Here is a 17,950-nt window from a genome sequence, read left to right as displayed (position 1 = left end):
CATCCCGCAACTAATGGCTTAACAGAAAGATTTAATAAAACTTTAGCCAATATGTTATCTATGTATACTAATACTGATCAATCAAATTGGGATGAATATCTTCCACATGTGACTTTTGCGTACAATTCTGCAAAACAAGATAGTACTAAATTCTCACCATTCATGCTGGTGTACGGTCGTGAACCTATTTTACCAACGGAAGCAAACTTGTTGCCACCCTTAGAAAGTAGTAATAGCGACCAAATTAGAGACATTGGTTTAGCAGTCAGAAATTTGGCAGTTGAAAATATAAAACGGCGTCAAGACATAGATAAATTACGTTATGATTGTAAACACCGCCATGTTGAATTTGAAGTGGGGGACCAAGTAAAAGTTTTCACCCCTATTAGGAAAGTAGGAAAAAGTGAAAAATTACTGCTTAGATGGTTTGGTCCTTATTACATAAATCGGAAAATGTCTGATGTGGACTATGAGATACGAAAGGGCATTTCGCCAAAATCTAAAACTGAAGTGGTCCATGTAAGCAGAATTTTACATTACCATGACCCATGGACACCAGAAGGAACCCCGCAACAAAAATAATACAAGCATTTCGGTTAATAATTTATTTTTTTAAAAAAAATAAAAATTGACAGTTTTTGCGTGGCTGCCAATGGCTTCGACAGCCAAACGCGGCGCCACCGCTGTTGAGGCGTCGTTGACGCCTTCCTCCTGGTCTTCTGGGGATGCAGGAACTTCAGGAGGAGCCTCCACCTCCCCTGCCACTGGAGGGGGAGCCTCCGCCTCGCTGGCCGTAGAGGGACCAGCATCGGTTGCAGCCCCCAGCTTGAGGCTGGCCACACCCACGGTGCGTTTGGCCCGCTGGGCAGCCAGGAGGGCCATCAGGGCAGCACCGCGGCCCCGGCCCCGGACCTTTTCAGGGGGAACGTCACTTCCAGGTTCCATCTGAAAGGGAAGATATTGTTAACATTGGATAGCGAAACAAAAAAGAATTTTTCTTTGGAAGGAAAAATATATCGAGATGATGAATAAAAAAAAAAGAGGAAAGAAACCACTTATACTTACTTTCAAAAAACACGACACTACAAAAAGATACACTGTAAAGTCCCGTGGTGGTCAGAGGACGAACTGTGGAGAATGTGATAAGAAAACCGTATAAATACAATTCAGATCCCTCTCTACCGAAAAGACAGGATGCTGAAATTAGCAAAATACTTCCAGACGATGAACTTGTCAAATGTTAAGGTTATCAGAGAAATGTTTTCCCAACGAACCAAATGGTGCACCATGCTTAAACCCATGGGATTCGCTGATTTGGCTAGTTCGGAATAATATCTTAATGAGACCAGACATTGTTCAGTGCAGACCGATTAATGCATAAAATGCAAAAATGCAATTAAGCATAATGTTGAAACAAAGTAACAATTATAATGTACGGCTCCACATATTGAGCTATGTACCTATTTTTACAGGGCCCAAGGATTTTATTCTGTTATCTGCGTCTGAATTTTTATTGCGCAAATTTTTAAAATTCAAGAACAGATATCACTTTAATTTTCCCTATGAGATAAAAAAATGGTTACATGTAATATTGTTATTGTAATGTAGGTACCTACAAACAAATGAAGATAAGTAATGATGTTGTCGGTGTAATAATCACCTTGACCATTTAGTTGTTTATGCATTTGGTAAAGAAAGCAACTAATTCGCGAGCGATAAGACAAATTTGATTCATCGCTACGCGCAGTTATGAATAATGACTAATTACTGGATTAGTTTAAATAAACCCGAATGGGTCAACAATTTACAGTGTCATTTTAGAAATCGGTCGTGAAGTAACACTTAGGTAAAGTCAACCTATAAGTTTCGCGGAAGTGCCAAAAATGGAATGGATCGTGAATTTCTTGTTTTACATTAGGTGTGTTACCGAAATAAACACCAAACTGTATTTATACAAGTTGGCACTGTACCACTTGTGGGAACTGCAAGGAGAGTTTGATCAAGTGGTACCAATACAATTATTGGGGGTTACAAAATCTCTACTTGGCCTGTGGACTCAGATCATTCACACGGAGTATACCATACTGCTACTTAGCGAGAAAATACGTCAAGGGGGCACTCCGTTTTCGACATGTGATTGTGCAATTTGCATATCACCCCAACAGCCTCAATATCGACCTGAGGATTTTTGGCGAGCATGGGAAAATGTATTTTTGCAAGGATGTCCTTGTGCTACATGTGTGTACGGAAGAACTCAATTTTTGAATCAACCAGGTCATCCGCCATATCCACATGCTTATGTAGCGCATGATATGACATATCAGTTTCGGGTACCAGTAGTGCCCCAAACGCAGGAAAGGGATAAAATATCAGAAGTCAATTCTGCTGGCACATCTTTTGGGGGTGCATTTGGATCTCCTGAATCGCACGCAAGTCAGGTCGACCGCAATCCGGCACTAGGCCCGAATCCGGAAAACCTGGCGCAGGTGCCAGAAGGGAGGTCCATTAATCAGCAACAGACTGAAGAAGTTTTTAGACACGCGGTAACACAGCCGTTTATCGCGCAATTAGAACCATTCGACAACACGGGGCCATATACGTATCAGCAGCTATGAGATCTGCAATTTAATCTATGTTACCCTATTATTGTTTGTTTATTATGTATTGTTTTGTATTTTAATGGCTATATATATATGCATATGCAGACGTGATATACACAAGTGGATGATATATATAAAAAAAAAATATATACAATAAGAATTTTTTAGAATGTATGGTGTCATATTATCCCCAAATAGCGAGTATAATCTAGTCACATTGTCATGAAATTAATCCAATTATTTTTTAGCGCCATGAACTAATAGGTGTGATAAAAAATGTTTCGCTGAAGAGGCGAGTATTCCTGAGACGACGCTCCAACAATCTTGTTGGTTGATAACGAGCCACTAACATAAAAAGTCGACGTTGTTTACATGACTAATTGTGATTACGCGGTGCATACACGGGATTCCTTGCTTTACAGCATTTGGAAATGAATTTCACACGTTCCATTTTTTATTTTTTAATGGAAAATGGATCGTATATACTAACAAATAAATAAAGGTTACAAATGATGCTCAAATTAATTTTGTTATCAGACATAATATTGTATATTAAGCCTTAAGTAACACATACTAACCTTTTGTCTTATATTTCATGTAACACTGAGGGCTATGTAAGAAAGAGGCAAACTATGATGAGCCATTATTGTTGTTGGAACTTCCGATGGGCCTGTACATTGATACGAAGGTCCAAGCAAGCCGAATCATCGATTCATTGATCGATCCACACCACAAATATTTATGGAACAGTGATCACAATGATGTTCAGTGATGTGAAATGCGAAGTGTGGCTCATAGGACTAAGCCTCTATTGAACTTTTCTCAGTGTTGCGATATTTTTTTTTTTTTTTTTTTTTTTGTTCTGCCATTGCCGGAACCGAATATTAGGTTTCTTGTTAGAATAAGTACTAACTTATTATTAGGACATGATTGTAAACTTAACTGAGTACCATGAAATACTCACATATGTAAACCTACTAACCATTTATCATAATACCTTGGTATGTACGCATGTACATTTTTGAATTTATGTTAACGATATGTTTTTTTTCTACTGTTTAAAGTTTTTATTGTTATTCATATAAAACTGGGGACCAGTTTTTCTGGGGCGGAGGCATATGTCACGAATGGAAAATCCATTGATTGAAAAGATGGACTGATTAACTTAAAAAACATCGAGGATTGCGAAATGTTAAGCGCACGAGGCAAGGTCGCATCACGATGCAACCGAATGTGTCATGCACCGAGTGCACCGTATCGGTGATGAATCACCACCACCTGCTTTGCAGAAACGTGAAAAACAAGCGACAATAACAAACTGCGTCAGCCGATCAATCGGGTATAAAATACGCCGATTCTAGCAGTGTGGGATAAGTGTGAACCGATCAACGGTAGTGTGACCAGCTGACCCGAGAAGTCGTAATGTCGACTCTCCTCGGGAAAAGATTAAGTTAATTAGTCAGTTCTCCGAAATTGTTTAAACGCAAAGTGACCAAGCCATTGCCCGGAAAAGCTAAGTCCTTAGCTATGTTTATGTAAGTACAATTGTTAATTGTCAACCTTTTATTTACAACCGTATTGTGCATCCATTTGTGTATTCCGTGTTTAATAGATTTAAGTGTTATACAAGGAAAACTCAGTGTTTAATTCCATCCCTAAAACTGAGATCCCGGCGCGACGTTTATCGTCGTGAGTCAGTTTAATTGGTGAACCCAGAAGGGCTCATAAATTAAACGTGACTTGGGGTTTTCATTAGTGTTCTGGCATCTGAAGGCACATTAATATTGTGACTTATGAGAATTTTTAAGAGTTTACTTGTGTGGTTTAAAGCTATATTACACTCAGTTACCCAACTCCTTAAATCATCAACTAAATTAGAAGACATTTCTAGGGAGTTGCTATTACTAGCATTGATACACTCTAACCAATCACACTCACTTTCAGAATCTGTATCAAAATTGTTTGTAGGTGAACTACTACCATAGAGATGATTATTCATATTACCAAAAATATCAGCAGGGCCTGGAACAGGTATACTTATAGGAGGAGTTGACGTAGCAGACACACTTGAAGTAGCTATTGAAATCAAGGACTAGTCTAATGTTAAATTAGTGTCAGAACTAATTTGACTGATACTTAAAGTCGAGCTTACAGTTTGAGTGGTTGAAAAAATGGAACCTGTAGAGTAATTCCCAGAGGGATTATTAGTCAGACAAGCATTTTGTAAGCCTTTTAGGATATTTTCTCTTAGCCGCCTTTTATGCCTTGAAGACATAAAAGCTATATTTTTTGGAGTTCGTTTAGATGACATTATTAAAGTGAGGTTGGGAACACATTCTTCTTCTTTTCTTCCATAAAGCTAATATCATTTACTAATGTACCTCAGATATCGAATAGGTATGTCCAGTACACATTAAAAACATACATTATACTTTTAACATTGCAACAACATTAGAAACACATACAAAAATTATATAACATTTTTCACCTAAACGGAACATTGCAAAAGGCCCATTGATGTATGGGTTGTGAATATACAGTCAAAATTTTCAATTTTGAAAAATAAAATCGGCAGTTGTCTCTGTAAACGATATTACTGAGGATTCTAATAGCCCTCCTTTGCAGGGCAAACACTCTCACTGTATCAGTCGCATGTCCCCAGGCTAGAACAGCATAGGAAATTTTAAAGTGCACACAAGCAAAATAAACCGTCAAAGCTGTTTCTTTTGAGATTGTGGAAGCAAGTGTCCGCAACGCAAAAACACCCGATGCCACATTGCTGTATACATCAGCCAGATGAGGTTTCCATGAGAGTTTTGAGTCAATTTTAACTCCAAGAAATTTGATAGGATCGTTGGGAATATTACTGGTGGCACGAGTAGATAGAATTAGCTTCTGATTCTTTGCATCATTCATGCTCAGCTGGTTGGCCACAAAACAGTCAGTGACAATAGTTAGAGACTCACTTAGGTGACCATTCAAAGAATCAATATTTTCAGCCTTTTTAACTATGGTTGTATCATCTGCGTAAAGGACAAAATCAGCCGAGGTGTCACAGCCTACTAAGTCGTTAATATAAATAATAAATAACAAAGGTCCAAGTATTGACCCTTGAGGCACTCCATAGTCTGTACGACGAAGTTCGGATGCCTTTTCGTTTAAGAGATACCACTATGCCTGAAAGTTATTCTCACTTTTAACGAAAAATGTATATATTTATTTAATTATCTTACCTTCTGTGATGGTATTGTTGAAAACATGTTCTCGACTTTGACAAGCACAACGGTACTTTGCATACTGAACAGGTCCACTCTGTTCGTATTTGATTCGTCTTAGTGCTACATAATGCACAGCGTCTTCTGGTGCTTCTTTCGGGCTGATGGGCAGAACTTTTCAATCTAATTTCCGAAGACACGGTTGGTTTATTCTTTTTAATACACAGTGGAGAACTAACTAGTAGTTTTAAGCTAAGTTAAGAACCTAGTAGTTTTAAGCTCTACTAGTTTCTCGGCAACTAGTCCACTGACTACGGCTCTTCTGAAATCTTTATCGAGATATCTGTTGCCCATTTTGTTTGAAAAGTATATATGAGTTCACTACACAAATGTCAATAAAATGAAAAAATATACGATGCCACAATTTACTTCGTCGATCTAATCTTAAGTTGATCCAATTTATCCACAAACCCCATATTCATGTTATAGTCCAATAAAATACTGGGACAATTTATATCTTCGACTTGCCCATTTCTCGATTTTCGATTCACAGTCGAGAAAATTTGAGGATCGTGATAGATAATAAATGCACGCTTCTTTTGTTTTTCCACTTAAAAATTGACAAACCAGTGTCACTCATTTTCTAGTCCGTGTCTCCCCATTTTAGTTCTTTATCTGCTCTCATTCGAAAAGCAGGTGTTTGAGTGGGCACGTATCTTCTTTCGATGACTGGCTGTCCAAACTTTGTTCTAGCATCCTTCCAATTTATAGAAAAATAAGCCTCCACTTCTTTCTCCAATGGACCATACAATATTCTGATGGCTTGCACAATATTTTCATCAGGGACTCGGCTTTTTGTCACCCCCCAGTTTATGGCTTCTTTCTTGCACAATATCCTCCCGTGAGTGTGTTTGTCTTCCCCTTCTCGCCCAAGGAAAAGCATGTTGGTTGGTAGACTGTATGACATGGCTTTTTCTTTCTTTATAGAAATTGGGTATTTGAGCCTCATCATTGCCATGGCACTTCCTAGTGGTGAAGGATGTTTCTTTGATCTCGCAGATTTTTCTATAAGCTTCAAATTCATCATTCATCATCTTTAGTATTGCTTTGACTTTCATCATTAATAGTTTTCGCCTTTCATTGTTTTTTTGTTCTTCGATGATCATATTTGATACTTCGGGTCTATATCTATACAAAAAAATACAAATGGAAAAGTAAAAAATTATTGAGGGAAAGCAAAACAATTTCTTTCCACGCTACAACACAAATAAATACCGCAAGCTTTATGTAATGGCCCAAAAATGCCTTCTTCCAATTTTGGGTCTTACAAGCTTATGTTTGGGGTTCGAGGGGCAAGCGCTATACCCTAAAGGACACAACCACCAATCTTGGATCAAACATTTATTCAGATTCCAGAAACATAGATAATTACTCAGCTAGGTACGGTCGGTACCAAAGACTTAGGTCTAGTTAGCAATTCTGGCTTAAACGTACCTTCTGGACATGTTGAGTTGAGTTGAAGAGACAGGCTTTAGGTCAAGCGGCTACGTGGTTTCTTTACGAGAATTTTGGAGGGTTTTCCAAACACCTTAGTTTCACAAATCTTGCACACTGAAGAATTTTGGTAGAACTTATTTTGCACTACTGAACATGACTAGAACTTGACCCCATTAGGTTTTTTTGGACTTTAACCGATTTTTCACACTTGTGTTCGACTTGACGACGTTTCAGTTTTGACTGCCCGTTTCTGACTGACTGTTTGCCAAAATAGTGGGAATATTTATACTACGAAATTTACATCATTCTGTGAGCAGGAATGCGACAGGTCAAAAGGTGGAATTTCAAAAACATGTCGCCGAGTGCAATAAATAATAATATTTTTTTTCCTGCAGCTGCAGGCAATAAATCATTTTTGCTTGGGGTCAAAAAGGTGAGAATTTGTGGCGACCGTATGACTTGGAAAAATTCCTTTCCTTATAAACACCTACTAATAGAAATATATCCCCGCTTCTGGATTAACGACGCTGGCCAATTATATGTCTTAGAGGTTTGGCTTAGGATTTGAAGTCAGATTTTTCTTTCAAACTAGTCTTTCATTTAAGTGTTGTGTCTAGTAGTGTTCAGATGTGCCTCAAACTAATTCCGTAAGTTTTAATTTAATTTTGATTACAATTTTGACTTTGAAAAATAAACAAAAGAAAATTGCTAATATTTTCCCGGGGCATCACATCCCACCCATCCCTGTAGGACAAAGCAAATATAAAATATATACAAACTTACACTGTTATTACACTGTTACAAAGCAAATATAAAATGTACTACTCTGAATCATATGTTCAGCGTAAATCCGAGTCATTCACATCGCACTTGACCTAAGGCAATGTATGAAAACCTTGTCGAATAAGCAAATCTGTCCAGAAGGTCTAACAACAATCGTTTACGCGTGCCAGTCACAATAAAATTTAAGTCTACTATGCACGTATAAATCCTATCCTACGATTACTCAATAAAATCTAGTAACAATAAAATAATGTTCCATGATTACTCTCATAAACAATTGAAAAGGTAAATAAATATGCGGCACTCAAAACGAAAAAAAAAAAATTAAAAAAAAAAAATTAAGAAATAAAAAAAAAAATTAAGAATAAACTAACGTACCGACTAATTACCAACCGGTCACTCTCGGGATGTTCCTGGCTGGTTTGGATCAGGGGCCCGTCGTATGCGTACCCCCGTTTGGCTTCCAGGCAAAAGGTCTGCCTCCAAAACTGGGTAGGGTCGGCTAGCGATTGGCCTATGAACTCGCGTTTGCCTTGTTCGGCCAACTGGATCCTGGCGGGTTGGCGGTACCATGGGTTGCATCGGCGGCGGCATTAGTGATCCGGCGGCGACTTCCTGAGAGTGAGTTTGGGGTCTTAAGTGCGGTTGTGGGGGTTCAGCTGGGCTACATCGCCGGAAGGCGCAACCTTCAATCCTGACATTGCCCCATGCGTTTCAGAATTGCGTCGGTGTAAACATATTCGGTGGAGGAGGGACGCAGAAGGCACAGTCACATGGTCGGGCGGGGTCTGTTCTCAACAATTGGAACTCCAAGTGGATCACTTCCGTCCATAAATTTAATAGAGCCCGGGTTATTTCCAAGGGTTGAGTCACTCGGGGTCGGTAAAGAGTCGCCAGTTCCCATAGGTGGTAAAGAGCCATCCGGTACAACATAAATTTGCTACCCCTGTCCCGTACTAATCGGACATAGTAGAGAAAAACTACTATGTACTCCATCACTGATTGTTAACTCTTTTTTTTTCCAAAGTAATAACTAGAGTATCTTCGAATTCAGTAACACAATCGGCAGGATTAAACACTGGCTATCCCCCATTTAATTGTTGCTTCTTATATGGACTTAAAGTTTACGTCATTTTAAGCATCATCCGTGGTATAGACTAGGAATCTGCGGACTTCTCAAATTCCTTTTCGTGGCCAGGGTCGGTTGAGGAATGTGAGTTCCTCGACAAAATTTGTTTAAGTATGTTGAGTTCAAAAAGGTTAATTTAACTGTACAGATTAAAGGCGGTTTTATGGCATCTTTATTTCCTGTTTTGTTCACTTTGGTTACGAACAAAAAAGTCGCAACGTGCATCGTCAATGTTTTCCAATTGCCGGACTTCGGAAAGCTCTTCTCGCACTTGAAAATACGTAGCTTCAGCCTGCGTGGAATTATTTAATATTTTAACCGATTCTTGGTTTTCATATTCCTTGCTTTCACTGGGAGCGCTTGCGCTTATTTTTCGGTCTGTTTGTGGAGGCTTAGAGTTTGTCGACACATCCTTGCTGGGTTTTTCTTTCCGTTGCAATACAAATAGAGTTAGAGTATCCCAAAATGAAGCAAGCATGTGGAAACTGCATCCAAGAGCTTTATGGATGGCCAACGCATTTAAGGTCGTCTCAAAGACAAACTTAACAATCCGGAAGGTTACATAGAGTCCAAGTATTCCACTCGATATATCCCCTAAAATTGTAAACCACCCATACAGTCTCTGTAAGGTGGATGATGCGATTTTTTCCATTTCCTTGGCATCAAACATCGATAAGGTCGTAAAACCTTGTGAATCTATCGGTTGTCCGCCCATTTTTCGTAACAATATATTATTCAGGGCTGGCCTCTCCATGTTGAACATCATGGCGTCTTGAGCTCGATGAATTTCTGTGTCAGTATAGATGCCGCCCGAGCCTAAATTTTTAATGCTTTCGAATTGATATGGTTCTTCGTCATCTTTCAATTCTTGCGGCTGAAGCCCGATTACTGGATAGGCATCAAATCCAAACCATTTGTTATGTACGTAGTACATAGGTGGAATTATGGAGGTGCACTCTATTTCTTCAGCATGTTTTTGTAAGATTCGTGTCACTGGAGACATGAACATAGTCTTATTGGAGACGGTTACGAGTAATTGCGCATAACATCCCTTGGTTCATCAAGCGACTCCATGTAGCAGGTGCGTTCTTCAATCCCATGGCCATTCTAGTAAACTCATAGTGATTCTCTGGAGTCGAAAATGCACTTTTTTCTCTATCTTCAGGGTGTAAGGGTACTTGAAAATAACCAGATGCTAAATCCATGGTACTGAACAATTCCGCATTAGCCAATTTGTCAATAGTTTCTTGAATGTTAGGCAGGGGAAAGAAATCTGTTTTTGTTATTGCATTGAGTTCACGATAGTCTATACAAAGCCTATATTGCACCTCTTCACCTGGATGTCTTCGCTTTTCAATTAATATGGCAGGGAAACTCCACGGAGACTGACTTTCTACAATAATTCCGTCATCTAATAATTTCTGAATTTCCCTTCTCAATATTGGTTGTCGATGATACGGTACTCGATATGGCCTCTTTATTATCGGCGGTACGTTTTCAGTGATGATACGGTGTGTCACTTTTGTCGTACAAGTCAACTTTTGGTCAGGAGAATGGCAAATATCTATAAATTCTACAACCAATCTTTTTAGCTTGGCTTCGTCGTCGCTTTTGACGTCTTCCAGGTTCAATTGCTTTATTATTACTTGTACATCAGGCTTATTCTCAATATCCACTTCAAAGACGTCTGCTATCCTTTGTCTTCGCTGTACCAGCATATCTTTATCTGATACATTCATGAGCCTCACAGGCACCTTGTCCCCTTTTTTACAGAGACTTCTCGCAACTAGTAATCCCTGCTGAGAATCTTCACATGGCTCTATGACAACATGCTGAGTCGTAACTCTTGAAGAATCAGCTATACTAGCTAAACAAATCACCTCACTTCTTGGGGGTATAATTAAATCTTCCTCTAATAAAATTTTCCACGATTTTCCCTCATTTTCCACATAACGAGTCTCATCTAAAAATTCTCCCCGGACTTCGGAGTCATACATTTGGGCAGCTCGTGAATCCATTTTAAAATCACCGGAACATACAAGTTTGCCCTCAGAACATCCATGCTTTTCTGAGTTTGAATTTTCCATTGCTTCCAAACGACTACCAATCGTTTGAAGGCCCCCATCCCTCGTTGTTGGTAGCAACGATGAATGATAGTTGGAGATAGCAGTGTGTGAATGTGTCTGATTCTGTACTGGTGGTCCATTTAAAGTCCCATATAAACTCCCCAAATTCTCTTCATATAGAGGTAGTTTTTCTCCTAGGAGTACCATTTCTCCTCTTCCCCAATCAATAGTTGCACCATGTTTATGCAAAAAATCGAGACCCAATATTAAATCTGTTTGAAAACTCTCAGTTTCAAGTACTTTGAACTCATGTTCCACAATTCTTCTTGGCCCAATGCCTACACGCAAATACGTGCTTCCTAAAATGGGAATACTATTTCCCTGAATATCCACTAAGTTAATTCCACTATTTTGTAACGGTATAAACCCCTGAGCAACTGAGGGTTTAACTAGGGATAAAACAGCTCCAGAATCTATCAGTGCCCAATATAACTTTTCAGCTATTGTTACCTTAGCAACATTGCAGGGCCTGGAGATTCTCTTCCACTCGCAAATGTTTATCCCTACACTAACACTTTCACTTATTCCCACGTTGCCTCCATGACAGCCGGGCTTCGGGGCTGGGAAGCGGCTGCGTCGGAGTTTAAATTTAAAGACCCAATTTCGGCGGTGCATTCCCTAGCAAAATGTCCTGGTTGGTTACATCTAAAGCAGGTTCGTTGTTGCTGATTGCTAGTGGTTGTATTTCTGGCCCTTACAGAAGTATTTCTATTTTGGTTATTGTAAACTTGAGTTGCTCGTCTAGTATCAGGACAGTCTCCTTGGTAGTGCCCTGGTTTGTTACACTTAAAGCATAAGTTATTTCTCGTTCGAACCTGACGGAGATTTCGGGAATTTGCATTTCGGCAGTAGTTGTCCGTGTGTCCTGGCTTCTTGCAAATATTACAATAATACTTTTTAGGCTGTACGTTTTGTTGGTTCAATTTGACGGCTCGACACTCTCGGCTGGTGGATGAATGAATTAGATTCTCTATACTTTCCTCTTGCTCGGCACACTCTAACGCTGCTGTCAAGTTGCTTGGGTTTTTACTAAGTACCCGTTGTTTTAAGGGATGCACTAAGCCCAATACAAATTGTGTGGAGATGTCCTTTTCCAGTTTACGTCGGTCAGCGGCGTCATCCGTAGCATCTCCAGCCAACTCCAGGGTTTTATTAGCAAGCAGCTTCAGACGGGTGAGATATTGACGACAGGTTTCTCCTATGCGTTGGCGGCACTCAATGAAGTTTTTAATGGCGGATCCTTTCACACAAGGGCGGCTAAACTGCGTTCGTAATTCCTGCTTAAGCTTAGCCCAATCTGCGGTAGTTTGCAGTTCAGGTTCCGAATCAATAAATTGTTTGGCTTTACCACGTAACTTAAGCCTGACAATGCAAGTTTTCTGTCGGTCACTCCAATTAGCTAAAATACCTGTTTCTTCAATAATTGACATAAAGTCTCCAATTGAGCCTTGTCCGTCGTATGTTGATACTATATCTAAGCACATAACTGCTCCATTATTAACAACGGGGTTAGTCGGCTGCTGGTCATGGCGGTTGGCTTGTTGTTCTGCTCCTCTACCTCTTCTCTCCATGTTTAGGGATAGCTTTTGGATTTTTTTTTATCTTTTAATCCAAGTGTAACTTGCCCCTTCTACCCTTTGTTTCCTCTAGGATAGTTTTAACAACCCCACACCTGACACCAAATGTAATGGCCCAAAAATGCCTTCTTCCAATTTTGGGTCTTACAAGCTTATTTTCTGGGGTTCGAGGGGAAGGGCTATACCCTAAATGACACAACCACAAGCAATTCTGGCTTAAACGTACCTTCTGGAAATGTTGAGTTGAGTTGAAGTGACAGGCTTTAGGTCAAGCGGCTACGAGGTTTCTTTACGAGAATTTTGAAGGGTTTTCCAAACACCTTAGTTTCACAAATCTTGCACCCTGAAGAATTTTGGTAGAACTTATTTTGCACTACTGAACATGACTAGAACTTGACCCCATTAGGTCTTTTTTGGACTTTAACCGATTTTTCACACTTGTCTTCGACTTGACGACGTTTCAGTTTTGACTGCCCGTTTCTGACTGACTGTTTGCCAAAATAGTGGGAATATTTATACTACGAAATTTACATCATTCTGTGAGCAGGAATGCGACAGGTCAAAAGGTGGAATTCAATCAAAAACATGTCGCCGAGTGCAATAAATAATAATAATTTTTTTCCTGCAGCTGCAGGCAATAAATCATTTTTGCTTGGGGTCAAAAAGGTGAGAATTTGTGGCGACCGTATGACTTGGAAAAATTCCTTTCCTTATAAACACCTACTAATAGAAATATATCCCCGCTTCTGGATTAACGACGCTGGCCAATTATATGTCTTAGAGGTTTGGCTTAGGATTTGAAGTCAGATTTTTCTTTCAAACTAGTCTTTCTTTTAAGTGTTGTGTCTAGTAGTGTTCAGATGTGCCTCAAACTAATTCCGTAAGTTTTAATTTAATTTTGATTACAATTTTGACTTTGAAAAATAAACAAAAGAAAATTGCTAATATTTTCCCGGGGCATCACATTTACATTTAGCAAAGATAAGTTTATAGCAGTTAGGTAAACGGCACTTGTAGCGAGATTTTTGTTTGCCTTTCATGAATTCCACCAAATGTATGTTTCCCTGCCGCCTACATCTTTTATCAGGAATAGGTTGTAAGTATTGTATAGCAATAGGGATTCTGGCTCATTTTGATGAAATGGTGAAGGCGCGAGGCGCTCGTGTTTAGCGTGGGTGGTGACGGGGCCCCAGTGGAGCCCCGCCCGGAGCCCTGTGTAGCCCCAAATTGGTGTGGTGGTGACGTCACGTGGGGCCCCGAGCCCCCCACCTGTCACTTGTCAAATGTCACTTGTCCAATGTCGTCGTTCTGACCAGGGTCACTACATAGTAATTTTTACGCTTATTTTTCATGTAATTAGGTATTTAGCTGCAAAAATATGTTCAAATACAACAAATTATGCTTTTGTTAATGTCCTATCAGTCCATATTTGGCGCTGCACTTTTCCACTATCAATGCATAATTGTTTTTCGCTTATTTTTCGTGAATCTGACCACAAAAATATATTCAAAAGTAACAAAAATATGTTTTGGTAATGTCCTATCTCCCTTTCCTTCGTAAACAGAGTTTTTCTTCCAAGTCAGTTTAAAAGCAGCAGCTAAGATACAACAAAAACAATGTCTAAGTCACCTGCCATTAGTGATTGTGCTGAAGCCCTCGACGAGTTGTGCAACATTGTTACACCACCAGAAATCCAGCCAGACGAAGTGATTGAAGAAGAAAACCAAAATAATAACGACAGCGCCTTAGAAGACGAAATAGGAGAAGATGTCGTAAGTGAGACGTATAACTGTAATCCAAATATTGACGTAACATTAAGAATAAAGGAAGTGAATGATTTCTATGAAGCTCCAGTTGACAAGCGTGTCCAAAATATTACTGGAGTTGTTAATCAACGCGATAAGGATTGGTGGTTATGGAATCGTGCCGTACAACACCATGAATCAATAGTGTTTTGTAATTTCCATTATGTTCTTGAGATAAGATCTATAAATTTAATTATGAATATTTGCCTTGAATGTCATGAAGGTTTTGTTGATGAGTTTTACAAAAAAGTTGCTTATCACTACAAGGGAGTGTCTTTTTTGCTAGTGCATGAACATGACTTTTTTCATATGAATTGCGATGTGTGTTGTAAAGCTACAAACGCTTATAATTTAAATTTTTCTTGTTTTTGGGGCAACAATATACATAAACGTTTAGAAATGATAAAATTATGGGGAGCACGAGAAGAATAAATGTGTTTTTTATGCTTTTGGTTCTTTATTTTTTCCACAAAAACTCTCTTATGCCGGGTCCACATTAAACGGACAAAACAAAAACAGAAAACAAAACAAAAACAAAACTTTTTTAAAACTTTTATGCAACAAAATATTTTCGAAACAAAGTCCACATCGCAGACCGTTTATTAAAAACAAAACAGCAACAAACATTCCATGTTTCAGCTTTGTCTTTGCAGTCCACACTGTAGCATGTTTCGTTACCGTTTTCGTGCTGAAGAAGACGACGATTTCGTATTAATGGCTGGTTATTATTATATTTTGTTAAATTTGAAGAAGAAAAGAAGACGTTTTTGGGTGAGACCCACTTTGCGCAGACGAACGAGTCACGGAGTCGAAAATTTGATTAGTGATATCCGTAAAGACGACATTGGTTTATCAGGCGAGATACGTTCTAGTTTTACCAATTATTTAAGAATGTCTAGCGAAGATTTTGAAAGTTTGTTACAATTAGTTGGACCAGCGATACAAAAGAAAAATACGAATTTTAGAAATTCTATTTCTATAACAGAACGTTTAGCTGTTACCTTAAGATTTCTGGCAACCGGTGATTCATACCATAGTCTGATGTACCAGACAAGAATATCTAAGCAATCAATTTCACAAATTGTGCCAGAAACATGTGAAGCTTTGGTAGAAGTTCTGAATGGTTTTGTTAAGGTAAGTAAATTAGCTTGTGTTTATTTTATTGAAAATAAAATCGCATAATTTAATAGCATTTATTTTGATTCCGTGTGACAGTAAAAAGACATATAAAAAATAGGACCTTAAAAAATAATAAAAACATTTTCGATGAGCTTGATTATACTTCATCCCAAGCACTGTCGCGTGTGTTTTCACCTGTAAAATCCATACCTGATTGTGAGGTCGACTGAACCGTTGCAAGCGGCTGCAAATAAGTGGTATTTGGTAAAGATTGTACACTGGACAGCTGTGCGTATGACTGGACGCTAGGTGGATTTGAGTAAGTCTGCGAAATGGAGGAAGATGCTGGCGAGACTGAGGGCAAACGAACGTATTGTGAGAGTTCTCGATGTACTTGGGAGGTTTGAGGAGGTTCATTATATTTGCCTAATTCGGCTTCATATAGTAGAACATTTATTTGATGTTGTAAGGTTATTTGTGCATAACGAGTCGGCAAATTACGCAACTTTCGAGCAACAATCTCGCCAAATACATCAAAATCGTCAGGCTGGGCCCATCGACGTTCTTGCCGGTCCTGATGCACAGACTTTATCATTGAATAAATTTCTTCAGATCGCTCGTCAGTAGTATTTTTTGTTACCGGCTTTTTCTTTCTTGCTGGTGTACTTTGTTTATGCGAGGTTGACTTATCAGAAGGTAAAAGGGGAACTTCACTTTGTTGGTCTGGTTCTGCACCATCGTCATTATCCAAAACAGCTTCTGTTATTTCTGTTTCACCTTCTTCACTGCTATAGGAGTCTTCAGATACCTATAACAAAAAGGAAAAAACGAAATTAGCAATTCCTTTAAATTTTTCAATAAAAAAAGAAGTCGAGTTCTTATTTTTTTCAGAAGGTATTATTTGAACATCATAATATTTTTGTTCCAGACACCTCGCAATGAAGACGAATGGAGGCAGATCAGCACCGATTATCATAAAATTTGGAATTTTCCTTTATGTCTAGGCGCAATGGACGGAAAGCATATTTTAATGGAAGCTCCTGCTGTTAGTGGAAGTGAATTTTACAATTATAAAGGTACATTTAGTATTGTACTTTTTGCAATAGTGGACGCAAATTATAATTTTATTTACGCAAACGTTGGGTGTCAAGGCCGAATTTCGGACGGAGGAGTATTTAAAAATACCTCGTTTCATAAATTAATGGTTGATGGACGATTAAGTTTGCCACCAAAAACAATTCTTGCCGGAAGGGAAAGAGAATGTTCCTATGTGTTTGTAGCGGACGATGCTTTTCCCCTTACTCCTCACATCATGAAGCCATATAGTGGTCACCAAGAAAAAGGATCTGTTAAAAGGATATTTAATTACAGACTTAGCAGAGCGCGAAGAGTTGTGGAGAATGCATTCGGTATTTTGGCCGCCCGATTTCGCGTACTTCGCAAACCTATACTGCTACAACCCAAAAAGACAGAACAATCGGTTATGGCGTGCATTCATCTTCACAATTATTTACGGAGAAGCTCGCCATCTAGAAATAGGTATACGCCACCAGGGAGTTTCGATATTGAACACTTAGACAGTGGTACACTTGAAAATGGTGAATGGAGAAAGGCGACTGAAAATCAACAATCTTTCCGAAGTTTAAGTCGTATTGCTCGAAAACCCTCACTGGAAGCTGCGGCCATTAGAGATGAATTCGCACAGTACTTTGCTTCGGAGCAAGGGCAAGTTCCTTGGCAAGTAAATTACTGCTAATCAATAAAACCTTTCTGAATATGTATACCTATTATATATTCTAATCGTTAGTAAATAAACACTTTAATTACTTACTTGCATATTTATGGGCAATCCTCCAGCTTCTTGAGTTTCACGTGGTTTATTCTTGTCCTTAAGAAAATTCATAAGCGCATATCCAAACCATTTGGATACGAACTTTTGTCCCGCGCCAGACTTTTTGTACTGCTGGTAATTCCGTTTTTCTCTTTGATATTGAGAGTTGATATTTCTAATTTTTCTTTCAATTTCTTCCGCTGATACGTTCAGAGTTCGTCCAAATTCCTTTAATGCATCAGCCTTTTTATAACGATTTTTATAGTCA

The 17,950-nt window shown here is 38.9% G+C and overlaps 2 protein-coding genes across 2 annotated transcripts; both read right to left on the bottom strand.

Annotated features, from left to right (window-relative positions):
* Positions 1-590: 590 nt before the first annotated feature.
* LOC145731560 (uncharacterized) lies at positions 591-1,197 on the bottom strand. The gene is made up of 2 exons (XM_081983394.1): positions 1,066-1,197; positions 591-945 (listed from the first exon to the last, which is right to left on the bottom strand). Exon 2 carries the CDS (start codon positions 943-945, stop codon positions 613-615), a length of 333 nt encoding a protein of 110 aa, XP_081839520.1. The 5' UTR covers positions 1,066-1,197; the 3' UTR covers positions 591-612.
* A 10,215-nt stretch (positions 1,198-11,412) lies between these two features.
* Positions 11,413-12,921, bottom strand: LOC145731952 (uncharacterized). Its single transcript, XM_081983947.1, has one exon. The coding sequence runs from the start codon at positions 12,919-12,921 to the stop codon at positions 11,872-11,874; it is 1,050 nt and encodes a 349-aa protein (XP_081840073.1). The 3' UTR covers positions 11,413-11,871.
* Positions 12,922-17,950: the final 5,029 nt, after the last annotated feature.

This window comes from Ips typographus, linkage group LG7 (genome assembly GCF_016097725.1).
Source record: "Ips typographus isolate SLU linkage group LG7, UJ_Ityp_2.0, whole genome shotgun sequence".
Classification (NCBI taxonomy): domain Eukaryota; kingdom Metazoa; phylum Arthropoda; class Insecta; order Coleoptera; family Curculionidae; genus Ips; species Ips typographus.
This window is presented reverse-complemented; position numbering and strand designations above follow the sequence as displayed.